The sequence below is a fragment of the Syngnathoides biaculeatus genome, chromosome 15 (genome assembly GCF_019802595.1).
Source record: "Syngnathoides biaculeatus isolate LvHL_M chromosome 15, ASM1980259v1, whole genome shotgun sequence".
Taxonomy (NCBI): Eukaryota; Metazoa; Chordata; class Actinopteri; order Syngnathiformes; family Syngnathidae; genus Syngnathoides; species Syngnathoides biaculeatus.
Genome location: NC_084654.1, coordinates 22,543,980 through 22,571,395, shown reverse-complemented (window position 1 = coordinate 22,571,395; position 27,416 = coordinate 22,543,980). Strand labels below are relative to the sequence as shown.

General features: G+C 45.0%; 1 protein-coding gene and 1 long non-coding RNA gene across 5 annotated transcripts in view; both read left to right on the top strand.

Moving 5' to 3' along the window:
• Nucleotides 1-17,520, top strand: part of LOC133513484 (uncharacterized) — an 83,829-nt gene extending 66,309 nt beyond the window's left edge. The window contains exons 5-6 of the long non-coding RNA XR_009798505.1: nt 8,185-8,327; nt 17,136-17,520. This is a non-coding gene — a long non-coding RNA (uncharacterized LOC133513484). The remainder of the gene's footprint in view (nt 1-8,184; nt 8,328-17,135) is intronic.
• Nucleotides 17,521-18,851: 1,331 nt separating this feature from the next.
• LOC133513478 (nardilysin-like) overlaps nt 18,852-27,416 on the top strand; it is a 30,679-nt gene continuing 22,114 nt past the window's right edge. For all 4 annotated transcript variants that reach the window (XR_009798504.1, XM_061844328.1, XM_061844326.1 and 1 more), the window contains exons 1-7: nt 18,852-19,214; nt 20,381-20,615; nt 21,975-22,056; nt 23,192-23,345; nt 25,058-25,131; nt 25,205-25,300; nt 25,369-25,491. Coding sequence is in view for 3 of the 4 variants with exons in the window: in XM_061844328.1 (XP_061700312.1) it covers nt 19,039-19,214; nt 20,381-20,615; nt 21,975-22,056; nt 23,192-23,345; nt 25,058-25,131; nt 25,205-25,300; nt 25,369-25,491 (940 nt within the window). In the remaining variant the exon portion in view is untranslated. The remainder of the gene's footprint in view (nt 19,215-20,380; nt 20,616-21,974; nt 22,057-23,191; nt 23,346-25,057; nt 25,132-25,204; nt 25,301-25,368; nt 25,492-27,416) is intronic.

Here is a 27,416-nt window from a genome sequence, read left to right as displayed (position 1 = left end):
GGAGGAGGGGACCGAGGACCGGACAGAAGAGGGGGTGGGTGAACGGCTTCCCAGGTCATCCACAAAATAAGGTAAACAACAACAACAACAAAAAGTTATTCATTCCAATTTTGAATCCTATCATTCATTAGGGGAGCGTCGCAGCCCCGCCGCCACCGGTTTCCCCCGCGAGTACCGACGTTTGCGGGCACGTTTGTGGCGTACCGCAAGCCTCGTAGCCGAGCTCGTATAAGCGGGAAAAGAAGGAATCGCTTCACGGTGTGCTTCCGTTCCGTAGGTACACTCAAAAGAGGTTTGCTCGTATGGATGAGTTGTTTGCGAATGACAACACAGAGAACGCCCCCCAAAATGCTCACGAACACCCTTGAACAGCCAGCGCTACCCTGAAGGAGTCCGACCATCCGGGCCACTCCCTCTTTGTGCTTCTACCATCGGGCACACAGTAACAGCTTCTTACTAACTCCTGTGAGAGCCCTAAACAATCCATCCATCCATTTTCTTTGCCGCTTATCCCCATGAGGGTCGCGGGGAGTGCTGGACCGTATCCCAGCTGTCAACGAGCAGGAGGCGGGGTAGACCCCGAACTGGTTGCCAGCAAATCGCAAGGCACACGGAGACAAACAACAGTCGCACTCACAATTACACCTAGGGGCAATTTAGAGTGTCCAATTAATGTTGCATGTTTTGGGGATGTGGGAGGAAACCGAAGCGCCTGGAGAAAACCCACGCAGGCACGGGGAGAACATGAAAGGGATTGAACCTGGGACCTCAGACCTGTGAGGCCAATCCCATCCTAAATCGTCTGTGTGGAGTTTGCGTGTTCTCCCCGTGCCTGCGTGGCTTTTCGCCGGGTGGGCGCTCCGGTTTCCTCCCACATCGCAAAAACATGCAACATTAATCGGACACTTTAAATTGCCCATAGGTGTGATTGTGAGTGCAGCTGTTTGTCTCGATGTGCCCCGCGATTGGCTGGCGACCAGTTCAGGGCGTACCCAGCCTCCTGCCCGTTGACAGCTGGGATAGGCTCTGGCACTCCCCGCGACCCTCGTGGGGATAAGCGGGTAAGAAAATGGATGGAAGGAAACTCACAATGTGCAGTACTGTATTGAATTTCAAGCACATCTTGTGTAAATATCTGCTCAATCTGTTTTTCTGTGATGTGTTTCACTTATTTTTTTATCTTGAATGTGTTTTTTTCTGTATTATTAGAGCTTTGTATTTTTTTATTTTCGTATTAAATTGTCTGTGCCATATTTTTACGTTGCACTTATTGCAATGACACTGAATCTCTGAATTAGAATCTGAACCACTTTCATTTTTAAGATTTGCGGTGCTTATGCACACCTTGACCCCAGTTACACGCACGCCTTGTGATATTGTCAGTCGACGTGTTTTTCTCCACCGTTTGTCTTCAGAATTCTGTTGCTTAAATGGTTGGGATGACCGCGACGATTAACCTATTAGCGTTGAGCTTCATATTTCCAACAGGTGAAAATGTGTAGTTATTTTCAGCACATAATATGTAATTCTCTTTGTTTCAACTACTAGTGTCGGATAAATGTCACATTGGGTAAAAAAATGGGAAACGTCTTAGTACTGCGAACATTGCCAAAGAGTCCAAAGTCAGCGGAGGCCCCCAGCCACTCAGGAGGATGAGAACTCTCGGATTGTAGCGGCTGAAATCTGATATCGATTACATCCCAACACTTACTCTCGCGCGTTCTGTGTGCGTGTGTTTGTGTGTGTATGTGTGCATGCACGAGCAAAAAAAAAAAAAAGGTCAAAACGCACAAAAAAACAGCAGGTCGCCGAGCTCTCCGACACAGGTAGCGAGCCGCGTGCGGATGAGCGAGCGCTTTCGTAACAAATGGCTGTAATGCAGCATAGCTCGCACCGCAAATCCTGTAAAAGCATGAATGCGCACACAAAGACACACAAACACGGGCAGACTTTTAGATGGGCCGCCGAAGCCTCGCACGTACACACAAATACGGTATTATCTTTTCAAGCCACGCACCCCCTTCTCGGCAGAGTTGGCGCACCCCCTCTCTGCCGTTTATAAGCGATAAAGGCGTTATGTTTTGGTTGGCCACCGTTAAACTTTTCATCTCGCGCACCGCCGGGAGGGTGGACCACACACCACTGTTTGGGAATCCCTGGTGGGGAACGGCATTTCCCAAACTTTTTAAGACACGCGCCAACTTCCCGACGAAGACAAAGCCGTCGATGATGGCGTCGCGTTTAGCAGGCTGCATTTATAGTTTTTCACCCGCACTACTTGTTGAATTGAGATTATTTTGTCGTCGATTCGGACGGGATTGTGATGGAGACAAACATGCAGATGTCGTGTACAGGAGACGCGACTCCTCTCTCATCTTCTCAGTACAACAGATTATTCATTCGTCGCAGATGATAAAGAATACATGCCAGTGACTATTGTTTTATGATCTGTCAATACGTGCTGCAGCATAGTTTGTGTTCAGATATCCATTGCCTAAAGGGTAACAACCCCACCACGAACTGTTGATGCTAATTATTAGCCAACATACCTATGGAGCTTTCCATTGTATCTTAGCATTCAGGTAACAAAGACTTTATGGTTGCTTTAAATACATAAAAAAAATATGAGCTTCTCAAGCAGTTTTTTTTTTTTTGCATTTGTTGATACACTTGCGTGGTTTACATTTTTTGATCAAATATTTTCACATGCTTGTATCACAGGCCAGCCAAATACATATACTTAATGTGCTTCACTCTTGAGGCTAACGCAATCTTTCTTAAAAGAAAAAAAATTAAGATGTTAATACTAAATATAGGAATTGTGTGTATCTGGACATTTAGTTCAAGCGCCACAAATACCGTATTATAAGGCGCATCTAAAAGGCTTTAATTTTCTCAAAGGCTGACATGTGCGCCTTATAGTCGGGTGCACCTTATATGTGGATCAATATTGAGCCTTTAGTGCAGCTCCATCTAGTGGATGCGTAACGTAACCCCAGCCTCTACTGTAGCGTTCAAACTATGCGCCTTGTAATCTGGTGGAAACAGTTTTAAAATATGCCATTCATTGGAGGTGCGCTTTATAATCCGGTGCGGAAAATACGGTGCTCATAACCCAAAATGTTTGGAATGTTTGGAAAAGCAAGTCACTGATGGTGTAGTGGTACACACGCCCGTCTTTGGCGCAGACACCGTGGGATCGATTCCCTCTCAGTGAGGGTCTTGATGTGTGCCGCGCAACTGACTGGTGACCAGTTCACGATGTAGTCCGCCTTTTGCCCCAGAGTTAGCTTGGATAGGCTCCCGCGACCCTTGTGAGGATAAGCGGCTTGCACAGTGGACCTTGTTTGGAAAAGCTAAAGCAAAATTGTCCTTTTAAAAATGTGTTTAAGAGAAAAATGCTTTTTTAATAATGTGTACCCGAATTTCATAGTTTTTCCAAATTTCAAATTTCATTCATTTTTTCCTGAGCTTTCTTTATTTTTGAGTAAGTGTTTTTTGAGAGGGAAAATGACAAAAACTTTGTATTTATTTAAAAAAAATTGCTACATTTTGTTTGGAAAATCAAAAATTAAGGTTTCCTTAATTCATTCCTGACTGCGATTTTGTTTGTTTTAAGCAGCATAAATGGCTTTTTCTGCGGGGAAAAGCGCACCGTGTGCCACTGGCGCACCACAATTTTGGGAATCCCTGCGGTGGGTCAAGTTGCTCCGGGGAGTTTTTGACAAACCGGAACGCTTGCCGAGCTCTCTTTTAAAGTCCCCGTTGGTCTTTTGCCGTAGTGTCGTCCCTCTCTCCCGAGGACTGACGCAAGCGCGCTCGGGAAATGACGGCCACTTCGGTTATTCCGCCGGCATATTATTCCTGTCACATAACTCCGGTGTCTACCTCACCCCACACGCACGCATTTCTCCCCCCCCCCCCCCCCCAACCCCGAATCCCCCCCCCCCCCCTCGTCCTCTCTTGTCCGTCAGAGTAGCCTGGCGGTCGGCTTCTGCATACTCCAAACGCGCAACTGCACTATCAGGCATCAACAAGCAACCCCCGCTCTCTCCCTCCAGCCCCCCCCCCCCCCATCTCCACCCTCACCATCCCTGATCAATGCCATTGAGAGGGGGAGGAAGGGGGGGGGAGTTATCCCTCTCATCATCTCGCATTAAAAGAAAAACCAATTAGCCAACGTACAGTATACAATGGCATGACAACCAAGTCATTAGGTTATTAGGAGAACCCATTAACGCACGTTTAGCAGACGACCGATGGAAATCCTTTGCCATCCAATTCCCCCCCCCCACGTTGTCTCGAACATTCACGCAATACACACAACGCGCACGACAGCTTCAAAAAATATATGATCAGAAAGCAAACGGGAAATACTCACTCAGTCCTCCACCAAAGAATCAAGGAACAACCGAGAGAAGACTTTTACAGGCTGTCTGTCGACATGTCGTTCACGTTCAGCCACACTCTCCTGCATGCCTCCCTCTCCTTTCCTCTTTCTCTCTTTTTCTCTCTCTCTCTCTCTCTCTCTCTCTCCTGTGGAGGCGGACGAGGGAGGCAGGGAGGATGATGATGAGGAGGTGGCGGGGGGGAACGTGAGAAGACTGCAATGAGGAAGAGGATAGAGAGGGAGGGAGGGAAGGGCGAAAAGCTTTAGGATGCAGGTCCGCTTCTGCGCGGCGCAGGCCCGGGGGGGGGAGCTGCGGCATCGGACAGCCCGGAAGACCGAAGAGCCCGAGCGTCGGACGATAAAATGGTGAAAACTGGAGCAAATAGAGGAATAAAGGCGAGAAATACAACAAAAACAGGCCGTAAATAGTGGCGACGACGGCTTACCTAGTCACGCTTTTTTTGTGCTCAGGCCAAAACCATGTCTAGTGGGGAAAATTTTGCATTGGCACCATCTTGTGGCGTCTTGGGGTCAAGGAACAGGAAATGAGGGGGGAGGCCATAGCCGTGCCCAATCGGGGGAAAAAAAAGTGATTTACCGCTATTTTGATTGACCAATATTTCCAGGACAACTCGTGAGCCTCAATGCAAAGGGTGACAAACTGCGAGTCATTGACAAAATATTTACAATTTTCTATACAGTGGTGAGAAATGAGAAAACTGACTGGCAACTTTTTCGAGATACAAACTAGCATATGCCGGATTATTATTTTTTTTTTTTGTCTTGTGGATGCTACTGAGTTCCACCACCAGGTGGAAGCAGAAATCTTCACAACATCCAGCCGCAATCAATTGACATTGGTTTCGTTGCCATATCAGTGTGTCGCGGTAATGTGCCGTTAAGCTATTTTGCTAACCCTCAGTAGGCACTGCAGAAGGCGGGACAAAAACATAATTCATATTTTGTACTCACATTTTACCCGTTTGCTTATTATATAGGGCGATCATATTACTTTGTTTTGATTCAGTGTAATACTGTTGAGTGCAAACTTTCTTGTGCAAAATGTTCAAAACATTGTTAGTGTTTTGGCAGGAACAGATTAAATGCATTTCCATTCATTTCATTTGGGAAAAATGATTTGAGATATGTGAGTCCAAAGAGAAGGACCACCTGGGTGCTTGTCAGCGCAAAGTTCAAACGCCAGCATTTGTGATGTTTTGGAGGCGCGGGTAACTGCCACATCTGTGAAAAGATACATACAGGTTTTAGAAGAAAACATGCTGCCATCCAAGCAACGTCTTTTCCAGGGAAGTTCTTGCTTATTTTGACAAGCAGTCCAGACCAGACCTAACTAGTGCTGTGAGGTATATTGACAATCTCCGTTCAATCTATTTTTTATTCATGCTCGAGATTGAAAAGGGGATCACCGATTTTTTTGTGTTCTATACTTTGCTAATACGTGAGATTTCCGGTAAGAGAAACAAAAGAACGCTGCGGAACGATCGTGGTAGAAGTTGAAGTTTTTGTGTTTTTGTATTCATCCCGTGCCCTCGCCGGAAAGGTAGCAAGGTAGTAATTTGTCGATCACAAATGAGGTTTGTTTGCATTAGCAGCTACTAGCTAGCTCTGTTGTGTTAGCGATCAATAGACGCAAATAGTTTAACAATGGGTCAGCCATTAATTTTTTAGTTAACTGTTCAGGGCAGTTAGAGTTGGACAAGAACAGACCCAAACCCAAGAAATACATTCAAATAACTATTGAAGCCATAATATTGTCACGATTACTATTGCGGAATGATGATTGTTGCACAGTTGAACACTAATTATTTTTATCCTGTCGCACAATACGCTGCAAAAACTGTCCCACGAGAGTAGTTTTGAAGTGAATTCTTATAAGTTAGAAGCCCTACAGTCATACCCACGAATGCAATTTTACCAATAATTGCACAACTTATTCCAGTGTTTCAGTTTTGGGCCTTAGGCTTTTCATTTTTTGTTTTTGTTTGTTTAGGTCAAGTATTTTCATTTTGGGGATCAGAATTACATTTTTAAATACCTGCAGGGAAAAACTATTTCTTTGGGGGGGGGGGTCTCTATATGTATATATATATATATATATATATATATATATATATATATATGTATATGTATGTGTGTGTAGCTATGTAAGCTAGTTTTATTGCACACCACCTGAGCGTACTCCCCAAGGAGTAGAGAAAGAAGTAGCCAAGTTTGCGGTCACAACATCAACTTCAGACGCACAAAAAGTAGACAAACCCCCAAAGCCACAACTGTCGGACTTTGCCGACAACAATTTGTCATCTTATTTTCGTTTATGCATCTCAGCCCCGTGCCCTTAAGCGCCGACGGCTTGCCGCGCGCGTTGCCATGGCGACGCTCGCCATCTGGCTTTTGCGACGTGTGCATGCCGGAGAACCAGCACATCAGGCAAAAAAAACAAAAAAAACCCCAACAATATTTATTTATTTGGTTATTTTTTTTTTTTCAAACGACGTGACTCTTGCGATCAGAGATCACATGGAAGCCTTGACGTGAGCAAGGAGCTTAAGACCTGTCACGGTGGGATAAGGAGGAGGAAGTGAGGGCAACAGATGCTGCAAAGCGCAAATTAGATCCTCGCACGTTGCCGGTATCGCGCGTGACGAGCCGGGTTCTTCATGTACTGGCTCGTCGTCAAGGACGCTCTTATTGTCATTTCTTTAGTTCTTCCCCTCGACACCGTCAACTGGGGCAAATGCCTTTTTCCTTCACGGCCCTGGGAGCGATCCAAAGCGTTCAGACCGATCCAATACGGTATCCCAAAGCGTCCAATTCTTAGTCACGTTTGACGACCCGCCCCCTCCCAAACTGTAAAATCTGGCACTTATGTCACTTACACAAAACTCAGTAATGCCGATCACAGGAAAAAAGTGTATTGTTGTAGCTTTCGGGAAACAAACGTAAACTGAACAGTTTTGGTCATCATTTTTATGTTAAAGTCCCTCCAAAGATCTGACGTACACTTTTTTCAGAATCAGAATCATCTTTAATGGAACACACAAGGAATTTTTCTCCTGCAGTCGGCGCTGCCCTGGTACCACATACAGAACATAAAACAGAGAACAAGAAACAACAGAGCAACAAGAACAAGACATTTCTGTTTGTAGGAATTATTCCTTTATTAGACGCGCATACATCATTCTTCAAAAGAAGGACTCCGAGGCGAGGGTATGATCTGAAGAATGGTTTTATTTCAGGAAGAGGTCGTACACAGCTAAGCAGTCCAAAAAGGTGGAAGTAGTCAAAGTCCAATAAACCTGAAACAAGATCCGAAGTACGAGGCAAAGCTTGGAAGGCAGAGGCACAAAAACGCGAGGCGAGAGGCAAGGTCCCAAAAACATGAAACCAGGTTCGATCACAATGAGGCAAGCTAAGAAACATGACAAGACGTGGTCAAACTAAAAAGGGCAGAGACTCGCTGTGACAAAGGATTGCTCTACACTAACGTGATGGAATATTCCAGAATGCAGTGAATGCTAGCAATGAACTAGCAAATGTCAATGACACATTTACCACTTAAGTACTTGCTCAGTGGACCTTTCCGACATGTCAGTCACTCCTACAATAATAGCCAATCAGATAGCCGCATTGTCTTGACACGCCCCTCTCGCCGTGTTCTCCCACAAGCAATGCCGGTTGTCAGTAGCGTGCGCTTGGAAAAATTAATGTTACGAAGAAAATGGTCCTCAAATGCGCTTGGGGAATGTGCAATTCTGATGTAAGATATCTTGTAGGTTACAAGGAGCCCGGTTGATTGGTTTCCCAAAGCCTAAAACACAGTTGACGAAGTGTCTACGATGGATTAAGGCTAGCGGAAGACCCGACGTACGACTAAATGTGGGCAATATCAACAAAAGACAAGGCCGTATGTTCCAAGGTAAGTGAGGGAGAAGTATCTTCTTTGAGTTTGATTGAATTGAACAACTTTAACTTTGTTAGTGGATCACTGACCTGCTAAATGTCACGTTTTATGCCGAAGAGTCGGGTTAGTGATACGTAAATGTGCCATGTCACGCAAGAGAAATGTCTATTTGCCTATTCGTGTCACATCATATTTGTATCCATTACGAGCCAAGTCAAATGAATACGCCAAACTCACTTCTAAAGACGACAATGATATTACTCGTGATCTTTCCAAGTAAAAAGTACTCACCCTGCTTTACATGCGCAGTACGATTCCGCTATTTTATCCTGTTGGATTTCAATATGAAGTTCGGGAGGCGTCAAACTTTTTTTTGCGTCGATCGCTGACGTTTCGCTCTAACTCCGACATTGCTTTCCTGCTCCGTCCAAAATCTTAATTCCGTTCGCAAATCCTTGGGTGAAATAATGGAGACCTCTCCGTAGAACTCTCTTGGACAAGTCTGACGCATTTGGCAAAAAAAAAAAAAAAAAAAAACATACCCCAATATTATCTGGAATCCGCGATGGAGAATCGACTTCAAACATGTTCTATTCGGTCGCCATTTTGAAAGCTTGCGGGACATGGCTAAGGGGGCGGAGCTTAAGATCGCCGTCAGAAAGGTCCAACACAGCTATGACACGCCCCTCGCAGGAAGCTCCGCCCACAGCAGGCCATGCCCGTGACAGTTCTATAGAGTAGAGAATACAGTGGCTTGTAGTTTTCGTAGTCAATTCGGTACTCAATATTTACCATTTTTACCCGCAAAAGGTAAAACTTATGAAGTATCTTGTATCCTTTCACACTTTGAAAACTACGCGTTCCTTTCCAGCCCTGGAAAAACTTCTTGGTTAGTTATTCAGCGTGCACTTTTCCCAGGTAACGGCCACCAAATGTTGCGCAGGAACAGGCCCGGAATGCAAAGTAGCCGTTGACCTAAGCAAAAATAAATAAATAAATGAAAAAAGAAGAGTGACAACGAACGCATTAAAAAAAATGGAGCAGATGGGAAAAGCAGGACACAATTACAACCCAGCTCGCGGTAAAAAAAAAACAACAACAACAAAAAACGCACGGTATCATCCTTGAATGCTGATAAATAGTCAGCGACTTGAGATCATTTCCGATTCTTCTTGATTGGCACGGGAAAGAGCGACGGCGACTGTTCAATTATCGCCGCCGTTAGCTTTGGCACGGTCGGGGACTCCGTCTGGACTCGGTCGCTCCGCTCCGATTGTGATGCCGTTTCCGCCTTTTGTAGCTCAAGAACAAACCGTTGAGTCAAAAATTAGCCCCTTGGGCTTTATACAGTAAGTACACCCCGTACAATGGGGAAGCAGACTCTTCAAATGTTCGAGTTAACGTCGCCATCTCTGAAGTCTGTGACATACTAAACTCAAAACACTGCTGATAATATAAATATTGATACATTCGTCATGCGCGGGGAAAATATGATTCACTAATTATGAGACGATTCATTCTAACGACAACCCGATTCACTCCAAATACAGCAAAATATTCTCCAGTTATGATGTGATTCATTGTGACATGACATGATGCACTCACATTACTCCAGTTATGACAAAATTCAAGTATTATATAATTTTTTTCAAATCATAGCCATGACCCGATTCACCCCAAATACAAAACGATTCAGTCCTGTTATCATCAAATTGATTCTGGCACAGTTCTCTTTACGTAAAACACGATTCACACTAATTACAATACAACTCCCTCCAAACACAACATCGTTAACTTATATTATATGATTATTTACAATGAACCAACCAACTATGATGTGTTTAACTCCCAAAACAATATGATTCACTCCAACTATTATTGATTCAAACAGTTCATTGCAAATACAATACAATAAGCGACAAAATGGATGCGATTCAGTCCACTTATGATTCAACTCACTGCAAATACCAAACAATTCAGTACAAATATGATACAATTCACTCCAAATATCATATGACTCCTTCCAGTTAGCACACAATTCACTACAAATGCAACCCGATTAATTCCAATCATGATATGATTCAACCATTTATGATACATTTAACTCCTAAAACAATATGATTCACTCCAACTGTTATTGATTCAAACAATTGCAAATACAATACGATAAGCGACAATAATGATGTGATTCAGTCCACTTATGATTCAACTCACTCCAAATACCAAACAATTCAGTACAAATATGCTACAATCCGCTCCAAATATCATATGATTCCTTCCTGTTAGCACACAATTTACTACAAATGCAACCCGATTAATTCCAATCGTGATATGATTCATTTCTAAAGCTTCATGCTGAGTGTAGATATGAATGACTGTAATTACTATATAATACAATACAAAAACGTTTGTTAGTTGATGTGATAATCATGTGATATTATTGTTGCATAAGAAATGAAAAAGAAAGTATGAAGTCATATCAATTCCACACAACAACAAATTTGATAATGACATTTGAAGCCTATAAAATGATATCCAGGCTGCGGCATCATGGACAATTATGACGGCGCAATGATGCGTGTCGTATTTTTTCCAACCCCCCCCCCCCCCCTTTGCATAGCGGCGAGCCTCAGGAAAAGATTTAATAACGACATGTCTTCCACATTACTGCGCTCAAAGTTCAATTTTCACTTCAATTTCACATCGATTTGGGGTGCGTGCGTGAAGGTGAATCACCTTGAGGGAACGGCGAGGGTCGGGGGGGGGGGGTGCATCTGGCCCCTTCGCTTTCTCTCTTTTTTCTCTCTCTCTCTCTCGCCCCGCGGCGGTGCGAGGGAACGCTCTCCCCCGGAGACTCCAATCAGACGGCGTAACAGAGACGCTTCCAGTAATATCGGGAAGATGTAGATGATGGTTATAGATTTCAGGGGCTCTCAGGTGCATTAGGCCGTATCGCGGCTTCCCCACAAGGCCACTTAATGCCCCGGCCCGCGATGGATGGATGGATGGATGGATGGAAGGAAGGAAAGAAGGAAGGAAGGAAGGAGGGCGAGCGAGTGGGGCTGTCCGGCCGGCCGGCATGCTCGTGCGGCCATGAAGACAAATTAGATTTAGCCACGTTTATCAACGGCACGCCGGCGGGGGGGGGGCTTAAATACAGTAAAGCTCGCTGACAGACGGGAATGGGGGGCCGCACTTGAGCCGGCGTCAGATTTTCCTCAGCGATTCCCGACCGCCGTGCCACGAGTTGTTTTTAAAACGATCCGATTTCGGCGTTTGCATCTGTCGCGCGCTAGCTCGACCAATGTAGATCCGGAACGTGACCCCGGCGACAAACGAGGTTTTTGACGTGATTTGCTCACTGTAACTCCGACGCTTCATGCGTATTTTGTGCGGAAGTGGCCCAAATGAGTTCCCTCCGGAGGGTGTCCTGACTTTCGCTTAGAGATAGGGGGAGAAGCTCGGTCGTCCGCGAGGGTCTCGGAGTCGAACTGCTGCTCTTCTTTGGAGGAGCCGAATGACGTGACTCGGGCAACTTTACAAATAAAATAAATAAATACAATTTTAATAGTAAATAGCGTAATTGTAAAGTCTCGGTGAGATTGTGAGTGCGGCTGTTTGTCTCGATGTCCCCTGTGATTGGCTGGCGACCAGTTCAGGGTGTACCCCGCCTCCTGCCCGTTGACATTTGGGATAGGCTCCAGCACTCCCCGCGACCCTTGTGAGGATAAGCGGCTAAGAAAATGGATAGATGACCCACACAATGTGTCAAACTGCTGTAGTGTAGTGGAAAATACTGGCAAGGTGGACTGACTCTATGTCTGAAGTAAACATGGGAGGTATCAGCTCCCCTTCACGAGTACCCGACCGAGTCTTTGAAATGAGCCCGATACCGGGTGTCAGTATCGGCCCAGTGGGGGAAACCACAAGTACGGTTTAGTTAAATTAGCGTGATAGCCGAGAAATATAATGAAGGAAGTACCAGGGGCCCCGAAGTGCGCGCTTTACATTATGTCGGTGGAACACCGCACACGTGGACGGGGAGCGTGTTTAATTGTGGGTTGGGGGTCTGGGTAGGGGGGGCGTCAGGTACTCGTGTCATTACATGAAAGCAGAGAGCAGCACTCCGGAGGACTCACCTCTGATTCACAGATTCGCCGCGGGCAAGGACGGGACGCATGGGACACGCGTGCACACTCGCACGTGGACGTCGTGATTCACGCACTGGCATTGAAGGTGGCCCACACACCCCCGAACGCTGCAACTCCCTTCGCGTTACACAGGCGGGCGCTAATTAATCGCGTCTCGCATCGATTACAATTCAAATCAGTTGCCGTGGGAACTTCCTTTTGGAACGTTCAGGGACGCCGTCGGACTTCCGGGGAATTTTACGGACGACGTCTAATTCACGGTGACCCGACAATGGTTCAGCTGGCTGCGTTTTACGCCGTCTTTTGCGCAGGAGCGAACAGAAAGCTAGCGTGACGACGGATGAAGGAGTATATGTATATTGGCGGGAAAGTAACGTTTTAAAAAATAATGCTGACGTTGCGTTGCTTGGAGCAGACGAGGGCATTCTTGTCCATTTTGGATGCATTCGAAACGTTGTTGGATAACGTTAGCCAATAACGAGCTAACAACAGCAGAGCGTTAGCTCACGGGCGACCCAAAGATGTAATTATGAGTTTATCTTTCCTTGGCACCTTTTATGCTGTTTTAATTATGAACATTGTACGGGACCATACCATGTGATAAATGTCCTTTGCAGCTCAGTCCTCATCCAGAGCGCAACTGGTTATAAGCCTCACATTTGTAAAGGAAATGCCATTTGGTACGTACATACGCCGCAGCTGTGTAAAAGCCGTAAGTGCCCACATTGAAACCCACATTGAAATAAAACGAACGAATAAAATGATTGAAAACGAGATATTTACAAAGACGGTACACGTAAAAAGTTTTACGCTAACGCTAGTGCTAACAGTAAGACGGTGCACAGAGAGTTTAACGCTAAACAGCGCTAACAGGGCCGGTTAAAAAAAAAAAACAAACAAACAAAAAACATACCGGTAAAAATCACCGGGACACGGCAGTAACACGCTAGCATAGCGCTAACAGGGCCGGACCGGTAAAAGTCAATTCCTCGGCACATATATTCCACCGGTCTCACTCTTACCTTTCAAGTGGCCCCCTGCGGCCGTTAGAAAAAGCGTGTGAAAAAAGTCGCGGTTTATTAGTCGGAAATTACGGTAATTTACCAAATAAAATAGTGACTTTGCTTATTTGGAGCAGACAAAAATGTGCTGGTTTTGGACACATTTTCAGATACAGGACAATAACTAAAGGTCTAATTTAATGTTCATTTGTATACAAACACGACAATGTTTATGTTCCATAATCTGAGCCTTTAAAACGTACAGTTTGCTCATTTTTTATGACGTTAGCACTCTGAAAGGAAATATCATTTAGTGTTTCATAAACAATTGGTGGGCGTTCCTAGTTTTCACTGGCGAAAAACTTTATCCAGGGATTACTTTTCTTTTTTTTTTTTTAATTTTCATGGCTGTGCAGATGCTTATGGGTTATATTGGACGCGCTGGTGGAAGCTGGATGCTGTGAATTACAATGCCGAGGTGTGTATTTGTGCTGTGTGTGTGTGTGCGTGTCGGCAGTTGTCATGGTTGCAGCGTTTATCGCCTCGTTCCGCCAACATGGAGGCCCAGGGGCACGTGTGATTGGCTTTGGACCAACAGAGAGACAGACTCGGGGAACGGCATGTGTGGGTGGGGTGGGGGTGACATATTGGCACAGAGGGAGGATTAAATGCCAATGCTGTGGATGGGGGGGGGGGGGGGGGGCTTTGAAGGACGTTGGACAAATGTCAACGCCGGGACTCTTCATGATCATGTAGCACCGGGACAAACCGTGAAGTGAATGATTACATTTTCCAATTGACAGTGAGGAATTTGAACGCCTCACGTTGCAGGATTTCATATTTGGGCCCGTTGCTCATCTTTTCATTTTTGGGCTTCCCGTTAGGGGTCGCCACAGCGCGTCGTGCTTTTCCACGTACGCGTATCGTCTGCATCTTCCTCTCTAACACCATCCTCCCTCATGTCATCTTTTCTTTGGTCTTCCTCGACTTCTCTTGCCTGGCAGCGCCATCCTCATCAGCCTTGTACCATTGTCCTCACTCTTATCTCCTCTGGACGCGTCCGAAAACATCGAAGTCGCTCTCTCTGACTTTGTCTCCGAAACATTTGACCTTGGCCGTCCCTGCGCTGAGCTCGTTTCTAATCCCATCCAACCTGCTCGCTCTTTGAGGAAAGTTCAACATCTTTATTTCTGCAGCTCGGTGTCCTCTTTTCTCTTCTGTGCCGCCATCTCTAATCCGTACATCTTGGGAGGCTTCACCAAAGTCTCAAAAACTTTGCTCATCATATTAGCAGAGTCTCTTCTGTCCTGTACTGTTACACACCTGACACCTTCTGCCACTTGTTCCAACTCGCCTGGACCTGTTTCTTTATCATGCTACCATTACTCTGGACTGAGGACCCCAAATATTAAAATTCCTCCATCCACGCTAGCTCTTCCCCCTCCACATCTTTCATTCATGAACATACGTTGTTTGACTTCAGATAATCTTTATTCCTCTCATTTCCAGTGCACCATTCTAACGGTTCCTGCTCGCTTCTTACACTGCAGATCACAACAACATCCGCGAACATCCGAGTACAACATTCCTTTGTGCTACTCCAGACTTCATGAAGTACTGCGGTTCCTCTCTGAGTAAGCTGTTGTAAGATTTCTCCAGATCAGCAAAGACACAATTTAGCTCCTTCTGAATTCCTCTGTAGTTCTCCGTAAACACTTTTACGGCATGCACCTTTGGTCCGCTTTGTAGGAATGAAACCATACAATTGCTCCTGTCCTGAGTCTAGCCCCCACTAGTCTTTCCCTTAACTTCTTTCTGTGAGTCATCAACTTAAATCTCTGTAGTTGCCACAAAAGGTCATGCAACAGATACTATGTACTGCAGTTGCAGATTAGAAAGACAGAAGACTTATCAGGAACCTGTACTGCTACCAAACAGTGTGGATAAGGCTGCTTGATGAATCAACAAATACAGGCGCTATAGGACGTGTATGAGGGGAGAAGACCAGCGGTGAGGTGTGCCGTCGGCGTAACAGAAGAATTTAAGGGGAAGGTGGGATTGCATCAGGGATCAGATCTGAGCCCCTTCCTGTTCGCTATGGTAATGGATAGGATGACAGATGAGGTTAGACTGGAGTCCCCTTGGACCACAGTTGATATTGTGATAGGCAGTGAAAGCAGGGAGCAGGCGGAGGAACAATTAGAAAGATGGAGGCATGCATCGGAAAGGAGAGGAATGAAGATTAGCTGAAGTAAAGCAGAATATACGTGCGTGAATGAGAGGGGCCGAGGGGAAATGGCGAGGAGATAGCGAGGGTGGACGACTTCAAACACTTGGGGTCAACAATCCAGAGCAATCGTGAGTCTGGTAAAAAGGTGAAGAAACGGGTCTGAGCAGGTAGGAACAGCTGACGGAAGGTGTCTGGTGTGTTACGTGACTGAAGTCTTTGCTAGGATGAATGGCAAAGTTTTTAAAATAGCGGCTTTGATGTACGGGTTAGAGAACAGGAAGTAGAACTGGAGGTGGCAGAAATGAAGATGTTGAGGTTCTCGTAGGTTGGATAGGATTAGAAATGAGCTCATTAGAGGAACAGCCAAACTTGAATGCTTTGGAGATAAGGTTAGAGAGAGCAGACTTGGATGGTTTGGACATGTCCAGAGGCGAGAGAGTGAGGAAATTGGTAGGACGATGGTAAGGATGGAGCTACCAAGGAAGAGAGAGCGAGGGAAGACCAAAGGTTGATGGAGGTTTTTGAGGGAAGACATGAGGACAGTGGGTGTTAGCGAGGAAGATACACGAGATAGGCTAAGATGGAATGAGATGACACGCTGTGGCCACCCCTAACGGGACAAGCCGAAAGGAAAAGACGAGCATGGTGTTGGAAGAGGAGTTAGACAAAGATGCTCTCCCCCCCCCCCCCCCATTACTGTTTCATTTGTATGCACAAATGCTCATCAGGAACTTCAGGATCTCTTGTGACTGGAAAGTGGATTCAATTTATGTGAAATCTGTGAGGTTTGCAGACGATAAAGCCAGAGTCAGCAACGCTAAAGCAGGATGTTCCACGAGCTTAACGAGGAAGCAAGTGAAATTGGAATGAAGATAAAGCTTTGGAAAAGAAAGGTACAGTGCGTAAGAAGGAAGCGAGCAGAAGTGTTCAACGTGACTTTAGAAAAGGACAGTTTGGAAGCCATTGAGCGATTTAAGTACCTAGCGTGCATATTAGCAGTAGATGGAGCAATCCGCAGAGCAGTTAAGCGTTAGAATTCCGATGGCTGCATCTGGCTTTGGAGACGGATGTTCAGAGCGACGTGGGAGACGAGGAGAACAAACAAAAAGTGAACGACGGGAAGCCGGTGCGGAATGAGAACTGCTGAAAAGCGAAACATGAAGAACACGTGGCGAGGACGCATTAACGTGAAACATATACACATTGGAGGAAAGACGGGATGAGGGGAAAGAGGAGCTAGCTGGGAACTCTCTGGGGAGGAAGACTATAGGGTACAGTGAACTGAAAAAAGGATGATAAAAGAGAGAGAACGATGGAGGATGTCAGACCTGTTGGAGGGCCTGCCCGTCAAGCTAGTGCACTAAAAAAGAAGTTCCCGCAACGCTGCACATTACCTTTGTTCTTAATAATGCTCACCAGTTCTCTGTCATATTCTCACCAGATCAAAAAACTCCACAGTCAGCTCTCATAGATGTTTCGATACCCATGGGCGGCGCCAAGAGCCCCAAGGGTCCCCCCTCCCCCCACTTCCGTTGGCAACAATCGTAGGAGATAGTTGGTGTCGTAAGTCACCTTGTCTGTTACTTTTGATTCATGGTCATGCATAATAATGCTTAATTCTTACATCCCAACTCCCCTCAGCTCATCAATACGGCACTAATATTAGTCAGTCTACACAAGGGTGAGTGAGTATACAGTATGATTGTGACTCCTTTTGTGATGTCAATCCATTTCTATAATTTATATATCATTTAAAGATGAAAATACTCTGAAATGTTGTTGTTTTTTTTTTACCTGGATTTAAAAACAATCACACTTGGGGCTGATGTGACGTGCAGCAAAATGCTGGTTCACCGTGTTTGCTTTGGACTCCACAATTACACTTGAGTCGTCTGTCAATTTCTCCTAAATCTCTATTCCATTCGTATTTCTTTCATAAATTCAGGGCCTAAACCATTTAGTGATTTATGGACCAGTCGTAGAATTTTAAAATCTATTCCAAAAACTGACTGGAAGCCAGTGGCAGGACATTAGAATTGGAGTTATCTGCTCTGACCTCTTTGTTCTGGTCAGAACCCGACCTGCAGCATTTTGAACGAGATGCAGCCGTTTAATGCTCTTTTCGGCGAGTCCAGTCAGAAGACCGTTACAATAGTCAAGTCTACTAAAAGCATGGAGGACCTTCCCCTGGTCAGCTTGACACATGCAAGCCTTCATTCTGTCCATGTTCTTCAGAGGGTAATTGATTTTGATATGACTGTTGAAGGTCAGATTGGGTCACAACACCAAAATTTCAGACTTGGTCTTCGTTTTATAAAGACAGTTAGTCCAGGTATTATCCTCTTTTCTTTAATCCCCAAAACAATTATCTCAGTTTTGTTGCGGTGTGAATTTTGGCTCATCCAGCGACAGGCAGAACAATTACAGGTTCTTCCGTTAGATGACAGAAAATAGACTAAACCTCGTTACCCACCTGTTGCCTTCATACAACAGAATGTATCAACTTTGCTTTCAGTTCAACCGATTGAGTCAATTAGGAAATAATTTGAGACCAGCTCGTCATCCTTTTAGTATTTTCGTGTTGCGAGGTGGAAAAGTCTACACGTGGAGATTTTAGCATATTATACGACGCCATAGTCGGTCCCCGAAACTTCTCCGCCGTGATCGGCGCTCCCTGGCGCGGGGCCCCGCGGTAAACACCGAGCTAATTAGGGCTTTAATCTTTGACAATAAAGCGGTTCGCGCTTCTTTGATTTCGCACTTTCAAAAGTGACAGCCACTGAATGTTTTTCTCCCGTGCAAAAATGAAGTGGACGTCTTCGTTTTCGAGAAGCGCAAAGGCGCGGGGGTTCGCCATAGTCTCCGTCGGCGTTTTTTTGAAAAGACCTCGCGTGTTGCGCTCGTGTGCGGCTGGTAAACCATAGATCCGCCGGGTCGTGTTTTTTTTTTTTTTTTTTTTTTTTTTTTTTTAGCTGACATCCAGCTGAATAGGCGAAAGCACCAGAGAGCGTGTGTGAATAGAAGCATTGTAGGCTGTTGCCTGCCTGTCTAGTTTTGTGTGTGTGTGTGTGTGTGTGTGTGTGTGTGTGTGTGTGTGTGTGTGTGTGTGTGTGTGTGTGTGTGTGTGTGTGTGGCCTCGGCATCCTTTTCTCTTCAGCGTTGCTTGTGCCGCACGCACTCTCCATCATCGCTGCCTGCTGGCTGACACACTGCGTGGACGAACAGGACGACATTACCGGCGACAACGAGCTGTCCGCCCGTCTACGCCCGCCGTTCGCTTTCGACTCCCCGTGGCGGTGACCGTATAAAGTCAACAACAACAGGAGCAGCAGAAAGTCCCCACCATGCCCCAGACTGGCAAATCCAGAAACGCCCCTCCGGCGTCAGATTCTCTGCGCTCCCAAACGGGGGCCCCCGCCGGGGCTCCAGAGGAGCGTCGGGTTGATGTGGGGGACACTGGACAGGACAACCAAGGAGACGAGGACATCATTAAATCTCCAAGTGACCTCAAACAGTACAGGTAAGACACATTGGAAAACAGAACCCTCAGATGTCTTGTGGTGGATTAGTAGTTCGCACGCTTGCCTCTCAATTCTGGGGTTTAGGTTTCGAACCTTGGGCCCGGAGCCTCCTCCCACATTCTTAGATCATGCATGTTAGGTTCACTGTCTAAAAAGGAATATGAGATTGAATGGCTGTCTGTCGTTACTCTTCACAATGCTGTGAAAAAGTATCTGCCCCCATGCCCAAGTAAGCATAAAATGCAGTTTTTAAATAGTGGTTTCAAAAACTCTTCAAAGCTAATCAGTTATGTGTTTCAGTAGTGGCTGGCCCAAGGCAATTCATTCAGGAGTTCCTAAAGGAACCCAGAACAACATCTGAAGAACACCAGGTTATCCTTGTCTCAGTTAAGATTAGTGATTATAACTAATCAATAAAAGAAAGACTGGACAATAAGAGGATCCATAGTAGAGTTCCAAGGTCAAAACGACTGCTGACCAAAAAAGACCACAAGGCGCTTTTTACTTTCGGCAAAAAAAAAAAATAAAAATCGGGCGGGGGAGGTGGTTTGGCCACGTGGTTTTGCCGTGATCCGGATATCATCTAAATATGGCTCGAAACGATAGGGTAATCATGCCCCGGTCACGTCACTCGGTTGTGAGATGTTCTCTTCTTCGAAAAGAGCTTCTGTGTCTGAAGGGGCGTGTCCCAGCGTATGGGGCCACATGGCGAATGTCCAAGGTGACGTCACGGGCAGGAGCCGCAGCCGATATGCTGACCACTTGGATGTCATAGAATGAGACTTCCGGAACTTTGCGCATGGATGACGCGCTCTCCGCTCATATTTATTTTTTCGTGAAGACATTGAAGTGAATAATGTCATGTGTATTTTTCATGACAATTTCAGAAGGTTTATAGGGATGACGCTTGAGCTTTTAAACGGCAACATAGATGTCAGGTTTACAGATGCTACGTGGTGGTTCTAGGTTGCTAATCGTAGATGTAACGACAATTATCGAGTGACGCCGCCGCTTTTATTTTTTTTACCCCCCTCCTGAGCTAAAAAGGAAGCATTTATTTCTTCAAGCGCACCGGGCACCTGGCGACCTAATTGAGGGATTGCGTTTTATACGAGAGGAGGATTGAGGACACGAGCCTCAATTACTTTCCGTCTCTGCGCCGCAGGTACGTCGTGCTGGAAAACGGCCTGCGCGCGCTCCTCATCTCCGACTACACCGGCCCGCCCGCGTCGGAGGATGAGGAGGAAGAGGAAGGCGGCGAGGAGGAAGAGGACGAAGATGAGGAGGAGGAGGAGGAGGAAGATGACTCCGGCGACGAAACGAAGGAAGACTCTGATGAGGGCACCGACGAGGACGATGACTGGGAGGGGAAGAGAAAGAGAGGGAATGCCGAGAAGATGGTACACACGCGACGTTTGACGTTTTGGTGGGAATGCTCCACTTTGGGAATTTGGGGATTCCCTGGTGCGCCACAGCCGTTCCCCAAAATGTTTAAGCCACGCACCCCCGTGTGACAATCAGATGGTCGCCTCCTTTATGGCTTGCACAAGCGCCCCTAAAAATAAAATCATTTTATAACTTAAAAAAAACATTATAAAGCCACACACAGCCTTGGAATTCGTATGATAAGCGCTTATATATGTTTGGCACAGTTTTACGCCGGATGCCGTTCGTGACGCAACCCTCTGCGTTTATCCGCTAGCACAATAATGTGCTGCCCAACGGGCCGCAGATAATCAAAAAGAAGAAGCAATCAAATAAACAAAAGTCAGCACATAAGATAGACAATTCACATGCTAGCTAATCTCTGTTAAAGTTAAGGTCAAATGAAAGCAATCACATAAACACAGTCGGCACAAAAAGGTACACAAACCACATGCTAACTGTGTGAAACTCTAAAGGATATGGCAATTTAAAGGATATGTGGATGGAAGGCATTCAGACCACAATAGCGGCCTGACTCTAGTAGTTGAAGGCTGAGTAGTCCACGTTCGATGTTTGATCCTCGTTGTGTACTCTACGTAGGTAATGTTGTTAGCGCACAAGGCTAACTTGAGCCGAGCGGCTTCAACGCGAACGATACGGCACCGATTTGGGTGCTCAGATGTACTAAGTTAAGACTTGTTGAATTTCCTCTAAGTCCTCACGGCCCTCTTCGTACAAGTTATGAAGTTACTCACGTTCGATGTTTCTTCAACATCCACGGATTGATCATAAACGGTTCTCGTTGTTAGCACGCTAAGCTAAGGAATGCCAGGCCCATAAGCAAGTTTAAGTTGACGTTTCTACTCTTCCAACCTCTTATGAGTACTCACAATCCTTGTTATATGCGATACGGAGGTTTTGCGGGACATGTAGATACTAGAGTTTGATGTTTTCCTCCTCAATAAATATTAGACGCGTGTTGTTGTTAGCGGTCAGACATCATAACACACTTGGAGAGAACCCCCACTTCCTGCATGCACCCTTAAAAAAATATGTATACATTTAAAGCCATTAATGGAATCATATTCATCCGGTGAGCTCATCTGCCTCACAGTTGTGCGGTATTAGGTGCAAATCCGACCTCTGACCCCTCCTTTCACACTCACGCACCCTATTAAAAAAATAATAATACAAATTAACTGAAGTCCTGCAAACCTGCAGATAGATAAATTCGAGTTTCCCAAAAGCAGCGCGCACATAATTTCATTTTCATTTTCTGATGGCTAAAATTTGCCAAATGTAACGCTGGCTGTTTTTGTGTGCGTGTGCGTCAGTCTGCGGCCGCGCTGTGCGTCGGAGTGGGCAGCTTCAGCGACCCCGCCGACCTCCCTGGCCTTGCCCACTTTCTGGAACACAGTAAGTAATTACGATACAGTAATTACAGTCAATTGATGGGGGGGAGGAATCGCGCGTGTGCGGTGGGCGAGCTCCCAAAGGTTAATTCGCTGCAGCCCTGAACACGCTCGCCCATCACCGATTAAATTTTGAGTCCGACACCCTCCATACGTGTTGGTGTCGCCAAGTTAGGTGAGATTTTAAAAAAATTATTCACAATTTATTCTTTTTTTTTATTATTCTATAATAATGACATAATTAAATGGAATATAAATAATTTTTTTTTTTTGGTTTTGATGTGGACATCTTGGCCACCAAGATGCAGCATAATGTGTGCAACACACAAAATTTGATCATGACTCACAGAAAAAGACCATCGCAAGTTATTAATAATTTTTTCCACATCGGATGAATAATATATGTATCGTCTGTATGCATGTGTCGTTTCACCGGTTGGGTTAAAATACCCATCCATCCATTTTTCATGCCGCTTATCCTCACAAGCGTGAGTGATAACTTACACCCTGAATTATATCAATTGCTTAAAAGTTTCTGGCCCAGTGACACCGATGCTAAATGTTTATCCGTCAATGGCCTTTTGTGTTATGTTAGCATCAACCTAAATTGACTTTATTCAGGCAAAATACAAATATAGTAAGTGATTGTTTTAATTGGACGTGTAATTCTCTTTGTTATAGGCTTAGTTTTGTCATGTATGTTTTGAATCGGTGACAAGATTGGACCAAACGGTGAAAGCTGTTGTAAATATCCAAATAAATAGCAGCATTAAGTTGAAATGGAATGTTTTCCAGTACATCTCCAAAACCCTCTTGCAATGCAAGACGCGCCGTAAATCTCCTCCTGTTTACTCTTGAGGCCTTTCCGGAAGACAAATTGCCCGTCTCATTCACTGACGGCTCCGTCAAAAAAAATTCTTTTGACGGCCAATCCGAAATCACGCTCGCCGTAAAAGCCGTCGGCGGATGTTTATGGCCGCATTTAGAGCCGCCTTTCGGGCGGCAATCTCGGACCGGCTGTTAAATTTCGCCCGGCGCCGCCCCGGTGAAGAGGGGGAAAAAAGTGTCGAGCCGAGGAGCGGAGGCTTATCTTTGACATTTTTTTTGTTTTTTTTTTTTTTGTTCCCACGCCGCACCAGTGGTGTTCATGGGCAGCGAGAAGTACCCCTCGGAAAACGGCTTTGACGCCTTCCTCAAGAAGCACGGCGGCAGCGACAACGCCTCCACCGACTGCGAGAGGACCGTCTTCCAGTTTGACGTCCAAAGGAGGAGCTTCAAAGAGGCGCTCGACAGGTGAGAGCGGATCAGAGGTGCTTTTGTTGCATGCGGGGAACAGCGTAGCACGGCTGATGGGGGATAACATTGGAAGCAGCCAGACGGGGGAGACCGATTGAAGTGCGGCCTCCCTTTTCCGAATCGACAGGACGCGTTGTCGCCGCTGTTGGGCTCTGTTAAAAATGTTGCGGAACGGCTGCGATTTCATGCGCGTCGTTATTTCTACGTTGATGTTGACCTACCTTTTGTTTTTGCGACCGAAACAGAGCAAAAGTTAGCCAAGGTATTTCGGCGTTGCTTTGGGATTTTAATGGTTGATTACGTTTATGGATCACGTGGAAATTCATGAATCTAACGCAACGTAGCCATACACAATTTCATTGTGCGGTTGCCTACGGCGTGCTGAATTGATAAAAGGGTCGTGACGTTTTTGTAGCATTGCCGTAATTTCCGGCCGATAAGACGCGACTTTTGTCACTCGCTTTCAACCCCTTGCGGCTTATGCAAATGATGTGGCTAATTTATGGATTTTTTTCTAACTGCCGCCAGGGGCGCTCAAGCAGAAAAGGTAAGAGTGAGATAGGTGGAATATACAGTATGTGTCGAGGAAGACGCAAATGTAATGTAACTTGAATAAAATTAGCGTGAACAGACCCTCATCATGGAAACTGCAAGAAGAAATGCACATGACGCAGCTTTCGGGTTAAAAGCAATCGAGCTGGCTGACGAAGAATTAAACAGAGCTGCTGCACCTGAACTTGGCACAAATGAATCGAAGGTGAGACGCTGGAAACGGCAGCGGGAAGAACTGGAGGAATGTAAAAAGTCGAAAAAAGCTTTCAGAAGTAGTAAAAGCAGGTAGCCTGAACCGTATTGCTGCTGTGTTACTAAGGTGTATTAATAAAACGCTTTCTGCGTACCGTCTTTCTTTGTAAATATCTCATGTTTGAATGTGGGCACGTGAGGCTTATAAACAGGTGCGGCTTATGTATGTACAAAATGGTTTTTCCTTTAAAAATGTGCTAGGCGAGGCTTATAATCGGGTGCGGCTTCTAGTCCAGAAATTACGTTACTTTTGCTTTCAAATAATGGAAGAATTGTGTTGATGTGGGATTTGATTAAACGCAACATAAGCATTCTGGGACTCTTTGTGGCAGTAACCCAGTATCTAATCTCACTATTTTCACTCCTTATTGTATAAAAATAAAAAATAAAACACCAAGACTTCCAATATCAGTGACAATAACGCCACGGGCTTACCTCAGAATGGGGAAAGTGGCAGCTGATTTTCACACTTTTTCGGTGTCATTTTCAGCGTCCAAGATCATTTCACCACTTTAAATTGGTTACAATCATGTAAAAATAAGAGCTGAAGTGGAAGCAGACCAGTAATATTGATTTCTTCAGCAACCAAGAACACGAACCGGTATGAAGAAATGTACTCGCTTCTTCTGCTTTTGACCTCAGCAGGCATGTGCAGGTTTTCAAAATAAACCTGGGCTTCCCCAAATCTGTCTGAAAACTGAATCTGTCGTCAATCAACAAGCTTAAAGTTACTACGCAGTCTATTTTCGGAGTCCAGAACGTGAATGTGGGGATGAGGTGAAACTCACGCAACGTCGCCATAATTGGATTTTGTTTATTGGCAAACACCCTGGTAGACGCTGCCTAAACGGGGAGCAAGAGCGAACTCTGATGTGGTCATTTATGCAGCTCCGCGTCTGTTTCAGGTGGGCTCAGTTCTTCATCTGCCCGCTGATGATCCGAGACGCTATAGACAGGGAGGTGGAGGCCATCGACAGCGGTGAGTCCCCTCGTCGTCTTATTCCATCCGGAAACCGCCGTCATCTTCCTTGAGTCTCCCTCCCGCCCGTCAGAGTACCAGCTGGCCAAGCCGTCCGACTCGCACAGAAAGGAGATGCTCTTCGGGAGTCTGGCCAAACCGGGACACCCCATGGGCAAGTTCTGCTGGGGTGAGCGGTCCGGCGTGCTCGCCGTGTTCTCCTCGTAGCGCAGTTTGTTGATTTTGACGGGTTGCCAGGGAACGCGCAGACTCTGAAGCAAGAGCCCAAAAAGAAGAAGATCAGCGTCTACAAGCAACTGCGAGCCTTCTGGAAGAAATACTACTCCGCACATTACATGACCCTTGCTGTCCAGTCCAAAGGTAAACGTAGACGTGTGATTTTTCCATTTATAGGCTGAATTCTGTCTTTTTAAGTTGCATTGATAAAAATATATATATATATATATATTCTCCACACTCGTTCATATTCCGGTCCGACTTTTTGCAAGCGAGGCGGAAAGTTAGTTACGCGTCTGTTGATTGGTCGAATGTGTTCCTCCTGACCAATGAAAACGCTTGTTGTATACGAGGCGCCTCACGGGGCCATTTGCAAGTGAACGCGATGGCGGCGCTCGAGAGGAAAAGACGCCTCTCAAGTGAAAGAAATTGATAGATATGTCGAAAATAAGTTCAGACGGGATTGGATGCAACGAGAAATCGTCGATACAGTTGAAACGAAGGAAGTTACCGCTCTGTTAAGCAACTTCACTCGCAAAATTGAGCGACCTGATAAAGCATCGTGGACATGATGTCAGGATACTATTGACGATGGATCAAGAGGTTTCAAGGCATTGGAAGTTCACGCGAAACGATAAAAACACGTCAAATAACTGAAAGCAACGAAAATGAACTTTTCCATAGCTGCTACATTAAGATGGTGAGAGCTCAGAACCAATTACTTGTAAAAATGTCTAATAACGACACACAATGTTACAAGTTGTTGTCAAATTCATGAGTTTCAATCATTTACTAAAACAAGAAATTAAATAGTTTTTGAATGGATACGATATACACGTTATGAAAGCACGCGTGCATGTGTCAATTATTATAATTATTATTTGTACAGCGCACTTCATACATAAGGTAACTCAATGTGCTTGACGTGATTAAAGGCATTTGAAAACAAAAATAAAATATTAAAAATGGCATAAAATTGATAAAAATTACAAGCAAAATATTGAAAAAAAAGACAAATAAAACCGCATACAGTACAAGCAACATGATCAAAAAGTGGATATATTCTAAAAAAAAAACGAGGAAAAAAAAGAGTTTTCAACCTGGATTTAAAAACATTCACACTTGGGGCTGACATCACCTGAAGTTAGAAGTTAAACTTTTGCGCCAAATAATGAACGATCATATTGTGTACATTTTGAAAACAGAATAGAATATTTATTTATCGATGTACTAAATATATTTCATTTGTAATACAATTTATAAAACATTAAAATTGGTGATCATCCTTGCAATACAAGTAATATGATCAAAAAGTGTATATATTCTAAAAAAAAACGTGAGAAAAAAGAAGACTTAGTTGAATTTGTATTTGAAATTATTTGCGCCTAAATAATGAACGATCATATTGTGTACATTTTGAAAACAGAATAGAATATTTATTTATCGATGTACTAAATATATTTCATTCATAATACAATTTATAAAACGTTAAAATTGGTTATCATCCTTTCATCATGCTTGCAGCCACCAGACCCCCCCCCTCCCCCCCACCCCACCCCCGGCTATTTTTCAGTCTTTTTTTCATTCATTCAAATCACACGTCTGTAAACAACGTCGTCGCTACAGGTGTTGATTTTAATCTGTTCGAAGCTGAGGTACAACTAGTTGGCATGAAAATGAGCAAGTCTAAATTAAATAGTTATGAAAAAAAAAAACACGAATAGATGCATTTGTGATTATTTCACTTTCGCGGGAGTGCCGGAGCCTAGCCCAGCTAGCATCGGGCGAACATTTGTGAAAAATGAACCGCAAATAGGTGGGGGTTGACTTTAGTAGACGAGCGGATGAATCTAAATTAGAGGAAAACTTGTTTTTCTAACGTCGAGCCGTCTGCAGAATGACGGCAAATTGTGACGACTCGCCCCAGAGATTTCCAAACTCTAATAGCGTAGCTTCGCAAGGTCACCTCCTTTTTTTATTTATTTATTATTTTTTTTAATGATGAAAGTCCGACTCGCGGTGATCTACGGGTACCGTCGGTCAACAAGCTGCCGGTGAGCAGACTGACA